This window comes from Microcebus murinus, chromosome 18, assembly GCF_040939455.1.
Source record: "Microcebus murinus isolate Inina chromosome 18, M.murinus_Inina_mat1.0, whole genome shotgun sequence".
Lineage (NCBI taxonomy): Eukaryota > Metazoa > Chordata > Mammalia > Primates > Cheirogaleidae > Microcebus > Microcebus murinus.
In genome coordinates, this window is record NC_134121.1 from 19,429,012 (window position 1) to 19,453,958 (window position 24,947).

At 49.2% G+C, this 24,947-nt stretch overlaps 3 protein-coding genes, 1 long non-coding RNA gene and 1 other non-coding gene across 7 annotated transcripts in view; 3 read left to right on the plus strand and 2 right to left on the minus strand.

The window, feature by feature from the left end:
* SERPINF1 (serpin family F member 1) overlaps positions 1 to 24,947 on the minus strand; it is a 351,983-nt gene that overhangs the window by 46,419 nt on the left and 280,617 nt on the right. The window lies entirely within an intron of this gene.
* LOC105857985 (uncharacterized) lies at positions 2,265 to 7,416 on the plus strand. Its single transcript, XR_001147925.3, has 4 exons — positions 2,265 to 2,417; positions 4,027 to 4,109; positions 4,466 to 4,639; positions 6,271 to 7,416. It is a non-coding gene; the product is annotated as an uncharacterized LOC105857985 (long non-coding RNA).
* Positions 8,522 to 24,685, plus strand: TLCD2 (TLC domain containing 2). Its single transcript, XM_075993903.1, is given in 7 exon segments — positions 8,522 to 8,575; positions 8,690 to 8,855; positions 8,858 to 8,879; positions 9,072 to 9,154; positions 10,096 to 10,178; positions 11,038 to 11,537; positions 24,595 to 24,685. Coding segments are annotated over 7 exon segments (999 nt in total).
* LOC142862264 (U6 spliceosomal RNA) lies at positions 17,163 to 17,266 on the minus strand. The gene has a single exon (XR_012913339.1). It is a non-coding gene; the product is annotated as a U6 spliceosomal RNA (small nuclear RNA).
* PRPF8 (pre-mRNA processing factor 8) overlaps positions 24,676 to 24,947 on the plus strand; it is a 37,664-nt gene continuing 37,392 nt past the window's right edge. The window contains exon 1 of the mRNA XM_012740779.3: positions 24,676 to 24,786. The gene's annotated coding sequence lies outside the window, so the exon portion shown is untranslated. The remainder of the gene's footprint in view (positions 24,787 to 24,947) is intronic.

The window sequence follows — 24,947 nt, forward strand, 5'->3', positions numbered from 1 at the left end:
AATTAGAAGTGGAGTGAATGGGCAAAGCCATTTAAAACTTTGGCTCACGCCTATAATCCTCGCACTCTGGGAGGCCAAGGCAGATGGATCGCTCAAGGTCAGGAGTTCGAAACCAGCCTGAGCAAGACCGAGACCATGTCTCTACTAAAAATAGAAAGAAATTAATTGGCCAGCTAAAAACATATAGAAAAAATTAGCCAGGCACGGTGGCGCATGCCTGTAGTCCCAGCTACTTGGGAGGCTGAGACAGAAGGATCGTTTGAGCCCAGGAGTTTGAGGTGGTTGTGAGCTAGGCTGATGCCATGGCACTCTCTCTACTCACAGCAACAGAGTGAGACTCTGTCTCAAAAAAAACTTTGGCGGATACTTCTGATTCAGTTGTCTGGAGTGAGACCTAGGAATCCCCCTCAGCAGACCCCTGTCTGGGGAGGAATAAGGCAACTTGAGCAGGGAGTAGGGGGCCACTGGCCTGGAAAGAGCGTTCTGACCCCCAGGTTTGCTTTCTATAGCCATTCCTCTCCCCTAGGTTTGGTTCTCAGCTTCAGTGTTCTCTCCCCAGTACCCATTCCTAGAGCACCAACACACCCAGCCAGCCACCACGCTGGGTCTCCCCAGTACTGGCCTCCACCCCCCCCCCCACCCCCCAGACAAGGGTGGGTGAGTCTGAGCTGACTGCTGACAGGAAATACCTCTCGTTCCAAGCTCAGAACCTCTGAAGAACTAAGGAGCAGGTGGGGGTGGGGAGACCGTCTTGGAGTGATGGGGAAGAGGAAAGAGCATACAAATATTGTCCCCCATATTTGGGGTTTCATTTCCTTCCCTCACCACCCAGAGAGTGGATAAGGGGATGGAGGAGGGCAGGCTAGGAGGAGGATGTGGTAACAGCTGATTCGTCCCCAGAGGTCACACTTTCCAACAATCAGCTGTTACTGGGGCGGAAGGCAGGAAGTTTCCTTAAAGGCACAATGTTCTGAACACAGGCTCAGAATTCTGGAGCTCCAAGGAACCATAGGAATTACCCGGCGGAGACCGTATTCAACACAGAAGGAACTATCTCACACTCCAGGCTCATTTCTCCGGCTCTGTTACCGTCACCACCAATTTGGAGCTTATGGAAAAAGTGATGGATCCCCGTCTACATGTTTCTCTTTGGTGCTGGTGGAGGGGGCGAGTGATGAGGTGGGCTAGGTCCTACGCTTGCCGCTTTAAAAAAGCAGATCAGCAGCTTTTGCCAAGTCATTGGGTTCATTTCAGTTTTTGCCCATCCCCCGCACCTCTAGACTCTGATTGGCCCCTGGGGAAGGAGCAGCCTCCTCATTGGCCTCCACCTTTGAAATCTCTACCCTAAGTAGGCCCGAGTAAGTGAGGAGCTTTGGGAGGGCCGGACAGAATGGGGGGGGGGGGCAGTGAATCAGAGGATGGGATGGCGGATCAGTTGCACTTTGGCACGGCCCGTCCCCTAATTTCTGACCATAAGCATTTCCTCTACCCTAAGGTGAGGACTGTGGCAATGAATCTTAATTTAGGAAGCTACCTCTTGAGAGAGTCTGGAGCTCTTCTCCGACTGGGACGAGACATCTACAAGAAAAGGCTCATCTGGTTAGGAAGGGCCCCCAAGGAGGCTTGGACTAGATCTCTCCAGAGAAAGCGGGGGCTGGGCGAGGTGAGCAATCCTCCCTTCCCCAGAAGCCCAACAGAAGAATCTCTGCTGCCTTGGGGGCTGATTTCCACCTTCAGTTTTGCCCACTCCTGCTATTCCGCCTGCTCCACCTTAGAGAGCTGTGACTTCCCGCGAAGGGCAGCGAGTCAGTTTGGGGGTTGTCTAAAACATCACTCCCAGCTCCAAAAAGGGCTAGAGCCCTTTAAGGACCTCACCGGGATGGACTCAGAGATCAGTTTAAAAATGCCAACTCACACAGCGCGCTGGATTCTGGGAATGGGGGTATCAGACCGAGAACTACATTAACCAGTGTGCACTGCAAACACACTCGCCTTTACTTTCTTCTGCTCTTTAGGACTCTGGTTTGACGTAGCGCTTTTCTAAGCAAGTCCCTTCCTCGGAGGGCTGGCCACACCTTTTCGCCTATTGGTCAGCTCGCGAGTGAGTGGGCGTGGCTTAGCGCACTTTCTCTCGGCAAAGGGGTGGCCTCCTTGCCAATCAGAGCCCAGGCGTCCGGAGAGGCGGGACCAGGGCGAAGTGCTGGCGCCCCCGAGTGGGTGTGGTCACGTTGCCCAGCAGTGGGCGGTGATTGGCCCTGGGCGGTGCGATCGCAGCTTGTGCGTCACGACGCCGCCAGCTGATCGGAGACTGGAGCCGGTGTGTGCTGGGCGCTGGGAAGAGACAGCGCCGCCGGCCGTGGGGAGCTGACGCAGTGATTTGCTCCCTTGCCCTCAGCAACCCCCACACCCAGCACCAGGTGGGTGTGAGCTGGCGACCCGGTCACACGGGGGGAACCGTGGTAACGGGGTGATGGGTGAAAGTAGGGTTCTGGCGGCCACACCCTGCCCTTCCGGGGAGGGGAGAGGGGGCGGCGAGGGCAGGGGCGCTCCCGGGGACAGGGACCTGGACTGGTCGGAGTAGTGTGTCAGGAGCTTTAAGGAAAGAATCCGGGACAGGAGTTGTGGCGGAAGGTCCAGCGGAGTGGCTGGGGGGAAGACTAGGGCCGGGGGGCCGGAGGGCCGGGGGCGGCTAACCTAGGCGCCCTCTGGTCTGAGGGTACGGGAGCCGGCCATTTAGCCTGGGGAAGATCTGTACGGAGCGGGTGGCGGGAGGTGCTTTGCCTCTACTGGCACTCACTGGTTCAGGGCCAGTTAGGCGCCCTGGCAGGGAAGGGGTCGCTGGGCGGGCCGGCCCCTCCTCTCATTCCCTCCTAGGGATGTTATGTAAGGGGGGAGGGGAGAGGAGTAGGGGGCGGCGGTGCGGGGGCCTTATGCAACCCAAAGGTTAGGGTTTCACCGCGGTTGGGCGGGGAAAGCGGGCAAGAGGAGGACCTGGAAACTCTAACCCCCCCTCCTCAGACTAACTGGCCGTCTTGGGCCGAGAGAAGGTCACCTCTGCACCTCCCCCCAGCCTGTCCGGTTGTGAGGCCCCTAGCCCAGGCCTGGCCCTGACCGCCTGGGAAGCCGGCTGGCTGGGTGGGGCTCCTGGGTTAGTCATCACTGGGCTCCCTCTCTCCCCACCTCCCGGCCAACTCTTGGCCCCTCCCTGTGGCCTCCGCTAGGCTGTTGCCCCCACCTCCCTTCGGCCCTAGTTCCAGCCTCCAACTCATTTGGCCTGTCATCCTGGCTGTCAGACTGGACTAGGAGCTGTCAGAGTGCCAAAAGGTTGATGGAGCAGCTGGTCAGAGGGTCAGTGCCCTGGGCCCACCCCGCCCTGCAGCCAAGGGCACCTGCTTGGCACGGACTCTTAGCAGCTGCTGAGTCCTGTGGGCTGAATAGAGCCCTCTCAGACAGAGGGGAGTCAGACAGAGTTGGACTGGTCACCTAGGAAAAGAAAGATAACCACAAAGTTCATGCCTCCCAGGAAGGTTTTGGAATTTGAACCCCACCCACCCTTCAATCTTTCTTACCCTCTGAGTGTAGAAATCCCAAGGCAAGGCTGCCTTGGCCCCTCAATCTGGCATGGGCCATGCCCTTGGACCGAGTGTCAGCACAGACCCGCCCTCCCCAACTCACAGCCCTCAGGCCTGCCACGCCCCCAGCCCCCTCCCTAGGCCATGCTGCAGGGCCCGGCTTTTCCTGCTGATTCATGCGTTGGAACTGTGGGGGCGGGGCTTGGAACTTGGAACAAAGTTCAGACATGGAGGGGCCGGCAGACAGCTTGGAATTCATACCAGATGTACCCGGAATGCGCAAGCGGAATGCCTGGCATCTGAGAGTCCTGGGGAAGCTGCCCAACCACCCTACCCATACCTCCCTCCCCTTCAGCCTCTGGGCTGCTGTCCTCTCTCTCACAGTCCAGGGAGTCTCTGCTGACCTTCTTCCAAACTCTATACCTCCTCCCTTCCTCACTCTTCCCCAATCTAGGCCCCCCAGACTCTCCTTCCAGCTGAACTCCCTGGGAACAAGTCAGTTGGGCTGATCACTGAACTTCCATTTCTGGAATTGAGGTACAACTTCTCACCTAGTACCTGAATGACTGGTGGGGTGTGTCCAGGATCCCTGCTCTGTCTGATTGCTGAGGGGGCTGGGGCCCCTGGTGTGGGTTGCTACGGCATGGGGGACAAGAGCAGGACTGGGTTTCTATAGCCTCCAGTTCTGAAAAGAGGAGCAAGGGAAGTGTGTTTAGAGCTGCCTCTTGCTTCTCACTGAAATTAACAACTCCTGCAGGCCCAGGTCTGAGGCAAGAACTGTTCACTAAAAGGCTGAAGGTCTACTGGGGCGAGACTTTGATGGCCACTGGGACAGTGTCCCTGTGACATAGTCCTGCTCAGATCTTTTCCATTTTTCTTCCCCTTCCCTTTAGGAGCCTGATCCTCTCACATCCTCACCTGGCTGAGCCGCAGTAGTTCTTCAGTGGCAAGCTTTATGTCCTGACCCAGCTAAAGCTGCCAGTTGAAGAACTGTTGCCCTCTGCCCCTGACTTCGAGGAGGAGGAGGAAGAGGAAGAGGAGTAGCTGCTCTCCCCATCATCTGGAAGGTGACAGAAATGGGGCTGGGAAGGTGTAAACAGCAGGGGTGATGATACCTTTTGGGAAAGGGAACCTTGCTCAGTTGGAGAGCCTTCACCCAGATTGGCTCAGCAAGAGAGCAGTTTTAGATTAGAGACGCTGGTTGAACTGGGGAATGGAAGGCTTGAACTACCCAAGGTTACTTGGTCTTCATGCGACAACGGGAAGAAGTGGAGAGAAGAAAACTATCTACCTCTTTACCCAGATTTCCTTCTTGATCCTCCTTCCTTATCTCCCATTCTTCCCTACTGGCCTTTCCAGGTCAGGTCCAAAAGTAAGTTTACTCTTCAGGGAAAAGGCGATACTGAAACTCTGATCTGAGCAATCATCCCTCTGCTCTTACCTTTCCCTGTATTTCCTTAGACTGGCCCAGACTTTGGATTCAGGGGTACTAACCTATATCTGAGATCCTTAGACCTCCTGTCTCAATTTCTCCACCTGTGAGATAGGGAACCACACAGATGAGTGTGCATGAGGAAATCAGAAGCCCACCTGTGCAGACTCAGAGCCTAGGCTCTTCTCCACCTGGGGATGGGAACAAAACACCTTTCATATGAGCTGTTGTCCCTTCCCCATCACTGACACCGTAACTCCAGGAGCTGGGGAGGGTAGGGAGTTGGAGGGAGGAGCTGGGGTTAGACCAATGTAAGGGACTAGGAGGAGCTCAGTCTCTATACTGGCTTCCCACTATGCAAGGGTTTCCCTTGCCATCCAAAGCAGGATGGCAGCAGCCCTTGATAGCATTCAAGGGTTTTATTTATTTATTTATTTTTGAGACGGGGTCTCACTTTGTCACCCAGGCTAGAGTACAATGGCATCATCATACCTCACTGTAACCTTGAACACCTGGGCTCAAACGATCCTCCTGGCTCCTGCCTCCGCCTCCCTAGTACCTGGGATTATAGGCATGCATTACCATGCCTGGCTAATTTTTCTATTATTTGTAGAGACAGGGTCTTGCTCTTGCTCAGGCTGGTCTTGAACTCCTGACCTCAAGCAATCCTCCCACCTTGGCCTCCCAAAGTGCTACGATTATAGACATGAGCCACTGTCCAGCCCCCTGATAATATTATCCTGCTGCTGCTTGCTGCTCTTTCTTCCCTCACTTTGCTTTCCAGGATTGTGTGTAAGACTCAGCTCAGGCCTGTGTAGGCAGGAAATTCTCCCCTCCAGGAACCCTGGGAAATGGGGTATGGGATGTGATCCCCTTTTGGGCACCAGGCAGTGCAAATCTGCCACCTCCAGCTCCTGATCCATTCTTACTCTTGCACTCAGGCTTGGATGTTGTTCAGCCTTGGCCCAGTCTCCCTGCCTGAAGGTGGCCAAGTTCAGGGTCTACAGGAAGCTATTTATTCTATGTGGTGGGAGGAGATGTGCAGGGAGGTCTATCTTATTGTCCATTTATGAGAAACTGAAAGATGTAGATGAGAGTGGACCCCTGAGCCCCACCGCTCTGTAGCCTAAACTGAGGGGCAAGATATGTGTAGGACAGCAGTAGAGGGGGGATGGGTAGACTGAGTCAACTCATAGGCTGCAAAGATGGCTGCGTCCCTGGACAATTGCCTCCGTCGTTTCTTCCCCTCTTTGCTTCACTGGCCAGTGTCCCCCTCCAGCCCTGGGAATGTGGCTCTGCCATCTTCACCCGTCATGGAGCAGAGGTGAGGAAGGGCAGCCTCGGAACACAGAGACCAGTGAAGGACCAAGCCTGGACAGCACAGGGCCCTATCTGGACATCCAGCAGAGGGGCCCATGAAGGCCAGGAGCACGCCAAGAGGAGGAAGAAGAGCCAGCCTCTGTCCACAACAAGCTTCCAGCCATCTCCTACTTCACTCATCATTTCTCTCCAGTCTTTCTGCCTCCCTCAGAGATGTGGAACCATAGGAAAGTGTCCTGTGGCTTCACCCTCCTACTTCCACCTTTTCCCCAGCCTGTAGTATTTATATTAGCAGCTTCAAGGAGCAAGAGCCAGGTGTGAAAGGACATACACAGGAATTCATAACAGAAATTCAAATGGATAAAACCATGAAAGAAATGCATGCTTTATTAGTAATTAAAGAAAAGCAAATATATAATAGCTGAAAGCATTTTTCCTTTAGCAAACTATAACAAAAAAATAAGGCTCAACATTGGCAAAAGAGTACTGAAATAACACTCTCATATATTGCATGTGGCAGTATAAATTGGTACAGCCTTTTGGATGCCAATTCAGTAATATGTATCTTACACCCTAAAAGCTTCCATGTCCTTTGACCTAGTAATTTTATGTCTGGGAATTTATCCTAAGAAAATAATTAAGGATTTAGTTATAAGATGTTCATCCCAGCATTCCAATAGAGAAAAATGAGAAGCAACTATTTGATTGGGAATTCATTCCTTTTCTGCTATAATGAAAATTTGTAATAGGGGATTGCTTAAGTAAATTATTGTGTATCTATCCAGATGGTGGAGTACTGCACAGCCATTAAAAGTCATGTAGAAGAACATTTGACTAGAAAGAAAAATGCTCTTTGAATATTAGAAAGGTTATAAAAAGTGTATATTATGTGACCTCAATTTTATTTTTAAAAATATGAGTATATACTTGTATGCATAGAACAGATAAAAAAGATTGAAGACATACTCAAAAATGTTAATAGTGGTTATCTTTGGATGGTGTGATTTTCCTCTGGTTTTTCTGTACTTTTCAAATTTTCTACATTAATTGTGTATTGTTTTCATATAATAAAAATTTAAATGATCAGTGTAATTTTCTTAAACCTTTGAAGAAGTGGGTGTAGAAAAACGAAGGGAAGCCCCCAGCCCCTTAGTGAGAATGTGGTTGGGGCATCTGTTGGTTTATGAACGTCATTCCTTAGGAGTAGCTGGAATCTGCTCTCTTAGTGCACAGGAAACAGCTCTCTGAATTGCTGGCTGGGAGCCAGCTAAAAGAGGTGTGGAATGGAGTAAGATGAAAGGAAAACAGTAAAAACCTTTCACTCTCTTCAGGGGATGAGGGGTTGGGGGAGGATTTTCCTCTCCAGGCTGAAGGGTTCTAGAATCCTCACAGTCCTACTTAAAGCACATTGAGTCTTTGTTTTTCTCTTCTGATGTGCCCCAACATTGAAGAGACCCTGTGTTACCTTATCTTGCCCTCATAGAAGAGAGATTTTCCTACTCACCTAATAGGTCCCAAGCTCTGGGGGAGGGGATGATTTTCACGACTCTAGTGGTGAGTGATTCCCTTTTGCCTCCCCTTCCTAACAAGTAGGGCCAAAAAAAGGTTGGGTGTGGGGGCTCTCCGTGGGTCCCTTCTCCAAAAGGGGTGCTGCCGTTCCATTTGAGAGGTACTGTGTAAGGAGTCGGGACTCCTGGAGTTAAAGGTTTGCTGCCATGTGTTGAAGGCCTGGAAACCCCGGGAGGCAGAAGAGGTGCCTCCAAGAAAGCGAGGCGCCTCCTCCCCCACAAGTGACACTGGGAGGGAGGGGCAGGGCGGTGGCTAGGTTTAGGCAGGTGGGAGTGGGTTGCGCTTGCCTCTACCTTCAGGGCTGTGAGGGTGGGTGGGAGGGACGAGCATTAGGTGAGAGGTGCGAGAGTAGGGAAGAGGAGGTGAAAGTTGGTGGGGTGGGGCCCTGGGGGTGTCAGGGTAGATTAGACTAGCGACCCATTTGTGGAACTGCGAGGGGTTCAGGCCACACGGATTGGGGGTAAGACCACTGTTAATAGCATCCCGGAAGTTCCCCCGAGCGCCACTGCACAGCTTGGTGCCCGGGAGGCCCCAGACAGCTCTCCCCGGCAGGGGCCGGACGCTACCGGTTGCCGTGGCTCCAGGGGCGGTGGCCCCATGGCTGCTCCAATCGCCGCCCAGCCGCGGAATGGGGCGTGGACAAGCCGGGGAAAAGTTCCCGCAGATTCCGAAGGCGGGGCAGGTGCAGGAACCTAGGCACCCAGCCCTGCCGGGAAGCCTGTTCACAGTCCCCGCGGGGACATCTGATGCGTCCCAGCCGGGAGCGCAGGGGCCACAGGGACCAATTCGGACTTAGCCGGCCCGCCAGGCCCTGGCGCCCTTGGGGCTCCTGACGACTGGCGCCTCCTTCGCTGCGTCCCTGGGGCTGCACTGGGGGCTGCAGCGGCTGCCCACGCCGGGATCTGCTGCTCACGGCCGTTGCAAGTGGCGGAACATGTGTGTCTCCCTGGCGCACAGCCTGCTCGCGGGGCCGGGGCGCTGCTCGGGCGCGGGGCTCGGGAGTTCCAGGGGCGCGGGGCGGGGGTGGAAGGAAGGCGGAGGTTAGAGGACGGGCAGCATTTTCAGAACCGATGCCAAACCTTCGGAGTCTGAGACTGGGCTGGAGGCGTGCACGGCAGGGGAATGGATGGGGTATTCAAGAGGCTGTGCATGGCTCCCCCCCCCCGCGTCTCCCCCAGGCTGTCGCTGTACCCTCAAATGACCACCGACCCGATTCATGGCCACCCGCCCTGAGCCCCGGTGCTGGTGGCTGTGTCTCTGGGTGAGTCTGCAGGGAAGGCTGGCCCAGTGGGGGTGCTTGGAGGAAAAAACTCAAACCTTGTTTTTCTCTACTCTTACAACACAACAATCATCAAGATTTTTGTGGCCAAATGTGGGGGCGTTTTCCTCCACACACCAAGCAGCAGATACCAGCTGAGTGTCCTTTAATTCAATTCTGACACTACCTGCCTAAAGATAGTCTCAAATCCCACAAGGTGAAGGCTCAGTCTCCAAAACTGCCCCCTTACTTCAGATACCAGTCACAAGTCTGGGCCTCTGAACTTCTGACCAACTGGCTTGAAGTTGAGGTTCACACGACTTCCTCTTTAGGTTCGATTAATTTGCTGGAGTGGTTCACAGAACTCAGGGAAACACTTAGTTACCTGAACCTTCTCGTGCTTAGCTCTCCGGAAGCTCCCCCAACCCAGTCCTCTTCGATTTCTGTGGGGACTTCATTACGTAGGCATGATTGACAACCATGTGGAAATGGGATTGGACAAAAAGTGCATGATCTAAACCCAGCAAGGCCTGACTGTTCAGATTCTTTCTGGCTTCTGTGCAGCATTCTGTATTCCATGCCGTGCAGCAGGACCTTCTTTGGAATGAGGGTTTTAGGGACCCACAATCAGATTAGAATCCTGCCTTGGAGAGGTGAAAGGAAGGCAGGAAAAGGTCAGAGAGAGATTCTGTTTACTGTAACAAGGTCTGTGAAAGTTATGAGTCAGTAACCGTGGATGAAAAATATATATACCTATCAATCAATATCACAGGGAACAAACTCCAATGGTAATTCCAGGTCCCCATCCCACTCCCCTACAGGGGTTAAATGTCTCCAGAGGCTTTACGGGAAAGCGAAGATCTGGGAAAATGGAGGCTGGAATCCTCTCTAGGCCATGCACCTGTTCTGGAGAAGCCTAACTCCCCCAATCCCCATCCCCACAGGTTATTTCCTGGCAGATTGAGCTAACGTGCTGTGGACCCAGACCTTGGGACAGGCCTGGGAACTTCTCTGTCACCATTTGGTGGTGAGACTCTGGGGAGACCCCAGACGGGAAGGGAGGCCTGGCTTCTCAGTGTCTCTTCAGCTTTCTGTCTTTCCCAGAGAGTCTCGTGCCCCAGCTGTCACTTCATCCTCCCAGTTTTAGGCTGAGTAGGGGGGGTGACAGGGGGTTGACTATTGACCACAGCTGGGAGTCTGAGCACTGCCTAAGGAAATTGGGTCCCTCACAAGTGTCTGGCTAGTCACAGAAATGTTGACCATGGAATGTTTCTGAGAAGGAGCCTTGGTATATAGGGTTTGGGGATGAGGCATGAAAGCCCAGGAACGGCATTTGGGGTACTGTGCAGATGCTGCACTCCCAGGGTGAGGCAGCCCCTTGGCCAAGGCTGCTTCCATCCTATCGAAGGACTGTTTCAGGGCCACTCAGGCCCCCAAGATAAGGGTAAGCATAAAGGTCAGGTGTAGGCCTGGCATGGTGGCTCATGCCTATAACCCCAGCACTTTCTCGCAATCCAAGGCTGGAGGATCATTTGAGGGTAGGAGTTCGAGACCAGCCTGAGCGAAACAATGAGACCCCATCTCTACAAAATATAGAAAAATTAGCCGGGCATGGTGGTACATGCCTGTAGGCCCTGCTGCTCCGCAGGCTGAGACAAGGGGATCACTTGAGCCCAGGAGTTTGAGGTTGCAGTGAGCTATGATGATACCACTGCACCCTAGCCTGGGCAATAGAGTAAGACCCTGTCTCAATAAAAAAAAAAAAAGGTCAGGTATTTGAGGAGTCCCACAGAATGCCTGGGAGCCCCTTTCTTAGGGACTGTATGATTAGGACATGATGGGTGGCAGGTCATGGAACTCCTCTGACCTCTGACCCTGGCTCTCAGGTAGCAAGCTGCCTCAGCAGCACTGTTCCATCTGACCACTACGTGGGCATCTCCATGTTGTCTCTGGGCCTGGGGCTGAACTCTGCCTGCTTGCACCTGTGGAAGCTGCTGCTGCTGTCTTACCAGGCCCCATCCTTGGCCCTCGGTGTGACCAGGTGGGCTCCCCTGGCCACCCTGGCTCTCTTCCGCTTGGTCCCACTGAGACCAGGGATGAGTCTGTGGCTACTCCAGCAGCACAAGCAGGTGCCTCTTGCTCTGGTTGTCCTTGGTGGAATTGGATTGGTCACTGTGGGTGTCATGAGCATCACACTAGGTGTGCACATTCTGGTCATTGATGTCCTGCAGTCTTGACCCCACCAGCCCATCCCTGGACACAAGGAAACCAAGGGCACTAGGACATGTTGGGATGATAAGCCTGTTACCATGGATGATTCCACTCTCACTTTTAGCCTGAAAGACGAAAGAGAAGCCACAGGCTCCACTTGTCAGCCTTGGGGGAGGTGAGGGCAGGACAGGGAGATGGTAGGTCTTCAATGCACAGTCCCCCACTGGGGTAGGGCTGGACTGGATCATCAGTCTCTCAGTTCCTCCTTCAGCTAACTCATATCCCTCCCCACTCCTAGGCTCTAAGAAGCAATGATGTTGGTGGATGTGGGAACCTGGGTTACTGTTCGCTGAAATCTGTCATCAGATAACCATTCTTTCCTACAAACAAACTTAAGAGGTACAGCCAGAGGTATCAATAAAGGGTGGCAGGAGGCATGAAGCTGGAGGAAACTGCCAGTGGAAACAGACACTCTGCTTTAGCACAGAGACAGATGAGGGGAGGGAAGGTCTTACTAGAATCAGAGAGAGCTGGAATGGAGGGGGCAGGTCAGAGGGAGGAGAGACCTCACCTATGACCAAATGCTGGCTGTGGGAGGAGGGCACAAGAGAAGCTATCTATAGCCAGTGGAGATGGACTTGATAGTTGCCAAGAGACAGAATCCAGGCCACAGCAATTGCTGCTGATATTTCTGGTTCTCAAAACCATGCTGATTGGGCACAGTGGCTCACGCCTATAATCCCAGCATTTTAGGAGGCTGAGACAGGAGGATCACCTGAGCCAGGAGCTTGAGCTCAGTCTGTGACACATAACAAGACACCGTTTTTATGAAAAATTTTAAAGAATTAACTGGGCATGATGGCACACACCTATAGTACTAGCTACTCTGGAGGCTGAGGTGGGAGGATTGATTGAGCCCAGGACTTTAAAGCTGCAATGAGCTATGATCAGGCTACTGCACTCCTGCCTGGGTGACATAGTGAGACCCTGTCCCTTTAAAAAAAAAACAAAAAAGCCATACTATTATTTTTGTACTTAAACCTAGTCCTACTTTGTCCAACCTTTTAAGTGTTTTTAGTGTCTTCTGATCTTTTTCAAAGAAAACACAGATTCTTAAAGAATGAGCATAGGGCTAGGTTTGTCTTCTTAGAGCAGTGCTAAAGTCCAGCATCATAAAGGGAATCAAACACCCATTTGGGTGCCCAGTGGAGTGTCTTCCCAGGCCCAGGCTTTCATGGAAGAATGAGGGCAGAGGCAGAGCAGGGGAGAGAAGGCTCCTACCTAGCTGCAGAGGGATGAAGGAATAGTCGACCCTCTTCTGGGATTCATTCATTCATTCGAAAGCTCTCCTTCCTCCCTGCTGCTTCTGCTTCGGTTTTTCTATTGCACAAGACCCCTCCCTTCTCAGTCGGAACATCCAGGTTATGGAAGTGTAGAGCAGATAAAGGTTGCTATTCTCCTAAACAATGGACAGAAAGAGATAACCCTTAATCATGCCCAGAAAAAAGATACACTAGCAAAGCGAGAGACAGGAAGACTTAAAAAAAAATCCTGCTAACTTATCCGAAGCAGAGAAAGACATAAAGGATGACAGAGACAGACGTACATAGACTGGGGGACAGACAGAAAGAGAGAGGATTCATTGCATAGAGGAGACGGAGGCAAAGAGAAATTGTAGGCAAGAGAGAGAAAACCCTTGGCAAAATATTGAGGAAGACAGTCGTCGATGCTAAGAGGGACGAAAATCATAGAATTGGTAAAATGGTCGTAAACAAAGAAGACAAGAAAAGTAGAAATAAAGGCTGTCAGGAAGGGACCCCAAGGATGGAAGGCACGGATAGTCTAGACAGGGAAATAGCGAGAGTGAGTGACAAGGACCAACAACCAGACTCAGGAGAGAGGAAGGAAATAGTAGCAGATAGAGAGATTAGCAGAGCAACAGAGGAGAGGGGAGGAAATAGAAATGAGGGGGGTAGTCAGGGGAGCCAGAGCCCCGGAGCAGGAGGCAGACCACGCAGGCACAGGCGATGGGAAGAGTCACCAACAGAGCAGCAGGAAATGTGTGGAGTTAGGGACAGGCAGAAAGACAAATGACAAACAGCTACAGTGCAACACACAAAGACAGACGCTGACAGTAACCGATAGGCAGAGACTGGTGGGAAGATGAGGACAAGTCAGAATCAGGGATGTCATTTGAGATAGAAGAATAGGCAGAGGGACTGATGCAGAGAATCACAGAGGGAAATAAAGGTGGGGAGGGCAGAACAATTAAATAAATATCCAAGGAAAGGAACAAAGAAAAGGAGGAACGCAGAGATGAAGAGAGAGAGAGAGAGAGAAAGAAATAATGGAGAGGTGAGGAAAAAAACAAAAATGAGAAAGAGGGATTTTATGAGCTCTCCATCCCAGAGGCATGAAAACGGAGAGGCAAAAGGAAAAAATAACAAATGGAGACAGCAGGAAGCTGTGACAGCTGGAAGGAGATGAACACAGGTAGAAAGTAATAGCAGAGGGTTTAACTATAACAAGACTGAAACCTAAGAGGCAAAGGTATGGATGTTGAGGTGGAGAAATCAAAGTGGGATTTTGTCAGTTTGTCCTTCATAGAAGTTGTATCTTCAAAACTCAGTATGCCTGCCGCGTGCCGGGTGCCGTGGCTCGCGCCTGTAATCCTAGCACTCTGGGAGGCTGAGGCGGGAGGATCGCTTGAGCTGAGGAGTTGGAGACCAGTCTGAGCAAGAGTGAGACCCAGTCTCTACTAAAAATAGAAAGAAATTAGCCGGTCAACTAAAAATATATAGAAAAAATTATCCGGGCATGGTGGCACTTGCCTGTAGTCCCAGCTACTCGGGAGGCTGAGGCAGGAGGATCGCTTGAGCCCAGGAGTTTGAGGTTGCTGTGAGCTAGGCTGACACCACAGCACTCTGCCCCAGGTAACATAGTGCCACTGTCACAAACTCATGGTTTGAGTGAGTCCTCTTCGTGGTAATACTTGATTGTATCTATGAGGGATACCCAAGAACTTAACCATTAGGGAAATGTGGCTGTTTCTGTGGGTTAACTAGTAAAACCCATACAGGAAGGGTGAGATTAGCCACCCTTCAGACCTTACCACGGCCCAGGGAAATGTTCCTGCAAATTTACCCCGGGCTGACCGAGCTGATGAGGTCTTTGTCTTCCAGCACAGGGGAACAGCTTTCCTGAATGGGATATACACTATCCCAGATGTTTTTTTTTTTTTTTGGAGACAGAGTCTCATTTTGTTGCTCAGGCTAGAGTGAGTGCCGTGTTGTCAGCCTAGCTCACAGCAACCTCAGACTCCTGGGCTCAAGCGATCCTCCTGCCTCAGCCTCCCGAGTAGCTGGGACTACAGGCATGTGCCACCATGCCCGGCTAATTTTTTCTATATATATATATATTTAGTTGGTCAATTAGTTTCTTCCTATTTTTTTTAGAAGAGATGTGGTCTCTCTCAGGCTGGTTTCGAACTCCTGACCTTTAGCAATCCACCTGCCTCAGCCTCCCAGAGTGCTAGGATTACAGGCGTGAGCCACCACGCCCAGCCCTATCCCAGCTGTTTTATGGTCTTGGAACACTATCCTGATTATAACTTCATAAACTGTCATGCAGATAATTGCATCAGTCTCATATGAGTCTGATTACTTTGAGTCACTTTTCTTGGCTCCAGTGGTGTCCTGATTTACAATGCCATGCTGGATTGTGGACACTTTGCCTTGGAAAAAATTTCCTCTTATCACTGACTCCTTTTGCCCTACAAAGCCCTGGATAGTCTCACGTCCTCTAATATCAAAAAGTAAACCCAATGTATTCATTAGAAAGGAGTTAGAGCAAGAGAGTGGATTCGAACAGTTCAGAATGATTTTTCAGTGCCTAGGGTTGAAACTGAAAGAATCCTTTAGCCAAATTAATCCTGAGTTAACAAGAAAATTAAACAGAAAGCTTCCATAAATAAATTGTCAAAACGTTATCGCACATAAAATCTGGATTTCATTGGGCTAAAAGTTAGGAGTCCTCTTTCTGGAAGAAACTATGTAAGAGAAGTTTCTCTTTAAGAGGGATTCCTGTGCTGAAATGAAATGTTTGTTTAGGATCATTAACTTAAGGTCATAACACCCTTGGCTGAACATTTGTTGTGCTCCTACTATGTCAGGCACCTTTTATAGGTTATCCCATTTAATCCCTCAAAACAGAGATTCATCTATTTATTTAATATTTACTTATTTAGTCAGGGTCTCACTTTGAGTAGCTAGGACTGCAGGTGGGCACCACCACACCAACTAATTTTTATTGTTGTTGTTTTTTGTAGACATGGGGTCTTGCTCTGTTGCTCAGCCTGGTTAGAACTCCTGGCCTCAACTGATCCTCCCGTCTTTGCCTCCCAAAGTGCTGGGATTACAGGTGTGAACCCTTGTACCCGGCCATCTCATCTTTTAGATGAAGAAAATGAGGTTCTGAGAGGTTGAGTAATTTACTCAGGGTAAATTACTGCCTAGTTAGTGACAGGACTGGGACTCAAACCCATATTTTTTTTTCTATTATACCACCTGTAGCCAATATCTGCTATTTTTGCCTGCCTAGCAGTGTAGGGCTTTTCCTCTGAAAGTCACCCCTCTCTCACTGGACCTGCCATGGGCATGTGACCCCCGCCTAGTCAATCAGAACACCACATCCTCTTTCGATGAACTGAGCTCATGACACAGGGAGAGACTAGGAGCCTTGGCACTTTGACTTCTGCTGGAATTTTTGCTAAGATGCACTCTGTGCTGACCTCGCTAAGCCAGTAGGATGTAAGAGAGCTTCCCTGGGCATGAAGCCAACACAAAAGAAGAGGACTCAAAAGAAAGAGACGGGTTTCTGGCATCATTTGAGCATCTAGAGCAAGCTCCTGGGCCGTTCAGTTACTAATACATGAGCTAAAAAACCTCCCAGATTTGTTTGAGTAAGTATGAGTTGAGTTTTCACGGTAACAGTGAGTCCTGATTAACACACTACCTTCAAGATTACCCAGGCTGGGCACAGTGGCTATTCCTGTAATCTCAGCACTTCAGGAGACTGAGGCAGGAGGATCCCTTGAGCCTAGGAGTTTGAGGCTGCCGTGAGCTATGATTGGGCCACAGTGCTCCAGCAAGACTCTTTTTTTTTTTTGAGGCAGAGTCTCACGCTATTGCCCAGGCTAGAGTGAGTGTCATGGCCTAGCTCACAGCAACCTCAAACTCCTAGGCTCAAGCAATCCTCCTGCCTCAGCCTCCCGAGTAGCTGGGACTACAGGCCTGAGCCACCATGCCTGGCTAATTTTTTCTATACATATTAGTTGGCCAATTAATTTCTTTCTATTTATGGTAGAGACGGGGTCTCACTCTTGCTCAGGTTGGTTTTGAACTCCTGAGCTCAAACCATCTGCCCGCCTCGGCCTCCCACAGAGCTAGGATTACAGGTATGAGCCACCACGCTGGCCCTGAGCAAGACTCTGTCTCTCTCCTGTTTTTTTTGAGACAGAGTCTCGCTCTGTCACCTGAGCTACAGTGCAGTGGCATCAGCCTAGCTCACAGCAAACAAAGCCTGGGCTCAAGCAATCCTACAGCCTCAGCCTCCTGAGTGGCTGGGACTACAGGCATGCGCCACCATGCCTGGCTAATTTTTCTATTTTTGATGGAGATGGCGTCTCTCTCTTGCTCAGGCCGGTTTTGAACTTCTGAGCTCAAGAGATCCTCCTGCCTCGGCCTCCAAGACTGCTAGGATTACAGGCATGAGCCACTGCGCCTGGCCATCTTTTTAAAAAAAAAATATGGAACACTTCACAGATTTGAATGTCATCCTTGCACAGGGGCTATGCTAATCTTGTCCATATCATTCCAATTTTAGTATATGTGCTGCCGAAGTGACTGTGTCTCTTTAAAAAAAAATCATCCAGTCTCTTCATTTCATTTTGCACAGAATTGAAGGAATTTAATTGAAGCCCGGAGAGGTCAAGTGACTTATCCAAGCACACCCATCTAGTTTGTAGCACAGCCAGAATTAGAATCCAGATCTTTGATTTGGTTCAGGGCTCCTGCTCCTTCTTCTAACAGGGTCTCACTCTGTCACCCAGGCTATTGTGCAGTGGCCTGATCATAGTTCACAGCAGCCTTGAACTCCTAGGCTCAAATGATTCCCGCCCCCCACCGCCTCAGCCGCCCGAGTAGCTGGAACTACAGGTACACGCCACTGTGCCCGGCCCTGGCTCCTTCTTATACACTATTTTTCTTCTTTCTTTGTAGAAAGGCTGAGGAGTGGAGAAATTTCAAGGTAGAAAGGTAGGAGCCAGCTGGCCACCAAAGATCGATCAAGTCAGATACATTTCCTCTGAAGTGGTATTTATAAGTCAGGGTGTTTCAGTTTGAAAGCCAGACTTCTATTCACCGAGTATTGATTTCTGCACTTTTCAGGAATGCAGTTACTGTGCAGGCCAGAGGTTCATTTCAGCTTTTCTCTGCAAACGTGATCTTAACTTGGTACTGCGGAACATATTCTTTCCCTGCCTCCTGTCATATCTTCTGCAGGTCCTGGACACAGAAGAGATTCTCAAGCTGGGTGAGCTTTTCCTACACAGACGAGGGTGCAAGCCATGCGGGCTTTGGGAGTAGAAGATCAGGAGGGCATTCCTGTAGTACAAGGTGAGAGTCGCTGGGAAGGGCTCCCTGCCTACCACCACCTGCTCCCAGAAAACAGCACCGGGGTAGCGCCTGACATTCCACAGTTAGTAAATAATTTCCTTGGGTTAAACTTTGCCCCCTGACTCTGGCCTGCCTGTCTGTGCCCATAAGAGGACTCTTTCACCTCCTTGACCTTGGCTGGTTGGCATTGCTAATCCTGGGGGATGAGAGACTGGCGTGACAGCTCTCTGTGCCCAAGACCCCAGTTCAGAACACTGCAGAGGAGGACAGAGAAGCCTGCAAAACTGGGGTGCCACAACTCCTGCTGCTGCACTGCTGCGCTGATGCGGGCCAGCACCACTACCTAGCTATTCCCCCCACTCTTCGCAACTTGTCCAGGTATCATTTTCTTCAAGCTCCTTCTCTTCCTTCCCCAACCTCAACTCCTTGTAGAGTAGAGCCAAATGTTTCCACTCTGACAGCAAGCAGGAGGGGAGCACTGTGGAGATGAAGGAGATTGGGGGAGGAAACAGGTGACATTCTAGGGCAGCTGCAGCATTTCCTCGACATATATTGAATCTTTAAAAATTCATATGAACCTTGCATTCTGCTTCAAAATATATCTGTGTTTTAAGATTAGGCCAGGCGCTGTGGCTCACTCACGCCTGTAATCTTAGCACTCTGGGAGGCCGAGGCGGGCGGATTGCTTGAGGTCAGGAGTTCGAAACCAGCCTGAGCAAGACCCCGTCTCTACTATAAATAGAAAGAGATGAATTGGCCAACTAGTATATATAGAAAAAAATTAGCCAGGTCATGGAGGCGCATGCCTGTAAGTCCCAGCTACTCGGGAGGCTGAGGGAGGAGGATCACTTGAGGCCAGGAGTTTGAGGTTGCTGTGAGCTAGGCTGATGCCACGGCACTCTAGCCTGGGCAACAAGGCGAGACTCTGTCTCAAAAAAAAATTTTTTTTTACAAAATATCAAGTGAAACTATCAATTTTATGATCTAAGGAGGATGTGCCATTTATTCTGTGCCTCCAAGTATCACTGGGACACTTCATTTTTCTCTATTCTCCTTTCAACAAATACTTATGAAGGACGTACTCTGTGCCAAGCATGTGATACAAGGTGTAATAGTGAGTCATTAAGCAGAATCCTGGCCTCATGGGGCCTGCAATCAGTGGGAAATTGGGAAAGTAAGAGTCATTAAATGGAGGGAAATCAGAGGTAATAGATATAGACACGGGTCATCAAAGAACCCATAGCCTGAGAATAAACAGATGACGTATAGAAGATGGGAAGGTTGCATTCTGACATTCAAGGGGTTCACCCAAACCTGACTCAGGCTCTTTCCTTCTAAACCTGCACACTTTCCAGTAGTCTTCCACTCTGTGCATAACTCTGCCATCAACTCACTGTGTAAGTTGGGAACTCAGGGATCATCCTGAGCAATGCCATCCTATCTGCAACCCCATACACACACTTCCAGTTAATCACTGAGTTCAGAGAGCCTTTCATATCCGTTCATTCTGTTCTATCTCTGCTGTCCCCTCTTGGTCTGAGTCACCCTTGTCTCTAGCATGGGTGACTTAATGATGGCCTCATAACTATTCTCCACAAAGCAGCCAGTCTGTGATTGTTAAAATGCAGACCTTGGGCCAGGCGCAGTGGCCCATGACTGTAATCCTAGCACTCTGGGAGGCCAAGGAGGGAGGATCACGTGAGCTCAGGAATTTGAGACCAGCCTGAGCAAGAGTGAGAACCCGTCTCTCCAAAATATAGAGAAAAGTAGCCGGGCATGGTGGCACATGCCTGTAGTCCCAGCTATTTGGGAGGCTGAGGCAGGAGAATCCTTTGAGCCCAGGAGTTTGAGGTTGCTGTGAGCTATGCTGACTCCACAGCACTCTAGCCCAGGCAACAGAGTGAGACTCTGTGTCAAAAAAAAAAAAGAAAGAAAGAACAAAAGAAAAGAAAAGCTCTTTCCTAAAAAGAGTTTTAAAAGTTTAAATATATATATATATATATACATATATATATTTAAAATCAATGGAACAATGCCACCAAAAATTTGAAGGAATATTATTTCAAACTAGAATCTGATACCCAGCCAAATTATCAATCAAGAGGGTTGACTAAAGATATTATTAGACATGAAAAGTCTCAAATTTATCTTCCATGCTCCCTTCTCAGAAGTGTATCTACTTGAAGATACACAAAAAATGAGGGAATTCACCAAGAAAGAGGAAGACATGGATACAAAACACAGGAGATTCATCACATAATAGAAGAAAGGGACTTTCCAGGAAGATAGTGAAGAGGGATTTTAGGAAGAGAGGTGTACACTGAATGAAAGGGAAACTGGTACATACTGCTGCAGGTCAGGAAGCTCTGGGAAAGACTGTTAACAATTATTATTATTATTATTATTTTGAGACAGAGTCTCACTTTGTTGCCTGGGCTAGAGTGCCGTGGTATCAGCCTAGCTCACAGCAACCTCAATCTCCTGGGCTCAAGCGATCTCCTGCCTCAGCCTCTCAAGTAGCTGGGACTACAGGCATGTGCCACCATGCCCCGCTAATTTAAAAATTATTATTATGATTTTTTTACAGACAGAGTCTCACTCTGTCACCCAGGCTGGAGTGCAGTAGTATGATCATAGCTCGCTACAGCCTTGAGCTCCTGGGCTCAAGCCATTCTCCTGCCTCAGCCTCCCAAGGAGCAGGAACTATAGGCATGACCCACCATACCCAGCTAATTTTTTAAAATATATATTTATAGTGACAGGATATTGCCCAGGCTGGTCTCAAACTCCTGGCCTCAAGAAATGCTCCTGCCTCAGCCTCTAAAAGTGTTGGCATTACAGGCATGAACCACTGTGTCTGGCTGAGAAAGTCTTTTTAAGGGGGAAGGTGAAATCAATAGACTATCTCAGATGAGCACAGTGGCTCACACCTGTAATCCCAGCCCTCTGGGAGGCCGAGGCAGGTGGATCGCTTGAGGTCAGGAGTTCAAGACCAGCCTGAGCAAGAGCGAGACCCTGTGTCTACTAAAAAAAAAAAAATAGAAAGAAATTAATTGGCCAACAAAAAATATATAGAAAAAATTAGCCGAGCATGGTGGCTTATGCCTATAGTCCCAGCTACTCAGAAGGCTCAGGCAGAAGGATTGCTTGAGCCCAGGAGTTTGAGGTTGCTGTGAGCTAGGCTGACACCATGGCACTCTACTCATGACAAGAATAAATTTTAGGCCGGACAATGTGGCTCACGTCTGTAATCCTAGCACTCTGGGAGGCCAAGGTGGGAGGATCACTTGAGGTCAGGAGTTTGAGACCAGTGTGAGTAAGAGTGAGACCCCATCTTCACTAAAAATAGGGAGAAATTAGCCAGACAACTAAAATATATAGAAAAAAATTATCCAGGCATGGCTGTAGTCCCAGTTCCCCAGGAGGCTGAAGCAGGAGGATCACTTGAGCCCAGGAATTTGAGGTTGCTGTGAGCTAGGCAGGCGCCATGGCACTCTAGCCAGGGCAACAGAACGAGACTGTATCTCAAAAAAAAAAAAAAAGTAATAAATTTTAACCGGGTGCAGTGGTGCATGCCTGAAGTCCCACCTACTTGGGAGGCTAAGGTGGGAGGATTGCTTCAGCCCAGGAGGTTGAGTCCAGTCTGGGCAACATGTCTAAAACACCATGTCTAAAGACATGTCTAAGACACCATGTCAAAAAAAAAAAATAAAAATGAATAAATTTGGATCTCTACCTCACACCATGCAAAAAATAAACTCTATGAGAATCATAGACCTACAAGTAAGAGCTAAAAGTATAAAAATCTTAGAAGAGAGGAGGAGAAGGGGAGGAAAAAAAGAAAAAATATCTTAGAAAACATAGAAGTAAGTCTTTGTGACTTGAGTTAGATAATGATTTCTAAGATCTGATACCAAAATCATAAGTGATAAAAGAGAAGCTTGATGAGTTGGATCTTATCCAAAGTAAAAACTTTTGTGCCTTAAAGGACACCATTAGCAAAGTAAAAAGATAAACACAGAATGAAAGAAAAGTTTTGCAAATCACATATCTGATAATGTACTTGTTTGGAAAATAAAGAACTCTTACAATAATAACAGGACAACCCAATTTAAAAATGGGCAGAGGATCTGAATAGATATTTCTCCAAAGAATATATACATACTACAGTAAATATGAACCTCAAAAATACTAAGCTAAGTAAAAGAAGCCAGTCATAAAAGACCACATATTAGTCTATGATACCATTTATATGAAATGTCGAGAACAGGTGAATCTGTAGAGATAGAAAATAGATTTGTAGCTGCCTAGGGCTGAGGAGTAGGAGGTGGAAAGAAATGGGCAGTGAATGTTAATGGGCACAAGGTTTCTTTTGGGAATGATGAGAATGTTCTGGAAGTACATGGTGGTAATAATTGCACAACTTTGTTAATGTGCTAAAAATAGTTGAATTGTACACTTTAAACAAGTGAACTTTATGGAGTACAAATTATACCTCTATAATGCTGTTTTGAAAATAGTACAAAGAGTTCTTATATATCCTCAGTCAACTTGAGAACTTCTTACATAACCATAGTGAAACAATAAAGCCAGGAAATTGATATTGGTATAAAATTATTTATTTATTTATTTTCGAGACAGTGTCTCACTCTGTAGCCCTGGCTAGAGTGAGTGCCGTGGCGTCAGCCTAGCTCACAGCAACCTCAAACTCCTGGGCTCAAGCAATCCTCCTGCCTCAGCCTCCTGAGTAGCTGGGACTACAGGCATGTGCCACCATGCCCAGCTAATTTTTTTTTATATATTTTTATTTGGCCAATAAATTTCTTTCTATTTTTAGTAGAGACGGGGTCTCGCTTTTGCTCAGGCTGGTTTCGAACTCCTGACCTTGAGCAATCCACCTGCCTCAGCCTTCCAGTATGCTAGGATTACAGGCATGAGCCACCGTGCCCGGCCAGTATGAAATTATTAATGAAACTACAGACCATATTAGGATTTCACTAGGGCTTAAAGCAATGTCTGGCACATAGTGAATCTTATACAGGCCGTAGGGACTTCACTACAGTGATGATCATGAAGATGATGATGATGATGCTGGACTTTCTACCACAGCCAGGTTGATCTGCTGGCTGTTTTCAGAGCATGTCATGTTTGCTCCTCTTTCTAAATTCTTACTCTAGGCTGGGTGTCGTGACTCACACCTGTAATCCTAGCACTCTGGGAGGCCGAGGCGGGAGGATTGCTCAAGGTCAGGAGTTTGAAACCAGCCTGAACAAGAGTGAGACCCCGTCTCTACTAAAAATAGAAAGAAATTAATTGACCAACTAAAATATATATACAAAAAATTATTGGGGCATGGTGGCACGTGCCTGTAGTCCCAGCTACTTGGGAGGCTGAGGCAGGAGGATCGCTTGAACCCAGGAGATTGACGTTGCTGTGAGCTAGGCTGACACCACGGCACACACTCTAGCCTGGGTAACAAAGTGAGACTCTGTCTCAAAAAATAAATAAATAAATAAATTCTTTCTCTAGCAGTTCCACTACCTGAGATTACCTTTTACCTTCGTCTTTTTTTACTTTTACCAAATCCTTCACATCCACCCATTGTCATTAAATCTTTCTTTAAATTTTTTGACAGCGTCTGGCCGTCATTAAATCTTTACTAATTATCCTCTCCCTTTGTATCAATCTCCAGATCGGCCAGCCATTGCCTGGACTCTCCCTTGCATTTTTCTCTATTTCACCTTTGAGTCTGAAATCTCAACTAGATTGAGTGGCTATATGGGCATAATTCCTTTTCATCCTAAATGATAAATTAGGTGGGAGTTGAAACAAATTCATCTGTTGATTAAGATTTAAGGTTGTTACCAGAAACTGAGCTGCAAAGGATGGAGCAAAGGGAGCGAGAGGTGAAACAGCCTGGTAGGAGATGGAGAGCCACTCAGGAAGCAAGATATAGGCTGAGCCTGAGCAGTCAAAAAGCATTTCATAGGGTGTTCGCTATATACTCCATAGTGTAATCATTGCTAGAGAGAGAAAAAAGTAATAGAGAAGGAAGGGAGAAAAGATACCCTCCACTGGAATTACCCACGGCCTCTTTTATTTTCCTAGGTTCATCGACTAACTCTTCCCTGACTTCACAGGCAGAATTAAATGCCCTGCCTTTGAACTCCCAACACACCTCAGTGGAAGAGCCTGGGTTCTTGTCTGCCTTCGTGCTTCCCTGTGAACTCCCTAGGTTGTCTTTTTCCCTGCTATATCCCCAAACCTTGGTACATAGTGGACACTCTATAAAAGATGGTTGAATGAATGAATGCATGAACAAAGGACCTGGAGCTAGTACTGCATCTCAAGCCTACATTTATGAGAACGGACACAGAACAATGTGCAATTTTGACAAATTTATTAAAACTGTGTAAGCTTCGGCCTCCAGCAGTGAGAGGTCAGTAGCCTATGAGACTCGGAGGTCCAGCAGCGGGATCAGAGACAGCCTCGGAAACGCGGGAGGCGGGGCTTGAGCTTCCGAGCACACCCCTTCACGTTGAAATCCTTTCCGCCTAGGGACCTGCCTCCTCCGGCGCGCTATGCAACTCTAATTGGTGACCTCGCTAATCCATCTGAGCACATCAGCGCCTATTGGATCAATCGCTGAAGCCGTGTTGCGTACTTCCTGGCGTTGGGAACGCGCAGTGGACGCAGACAGGCCGCCATTGCGCTGCGAAGAAAGCGGCCGTCGCTGTGAGGGGCCGTGGGGTGCGTGGTGGGATTTCTAGGCCGGGCTAGGGGAGGCATAGTCTTTCGGGCTGAGTGGCTGCAAGGGTTTGTCCCGGCCAGGCCGGGCCGGGCTGGATGCACTCTTAGCGAGGCGGGACTGCAGGATGGAGGTCTCCGGAGGTGTGGCCTAGCCTCCCGAG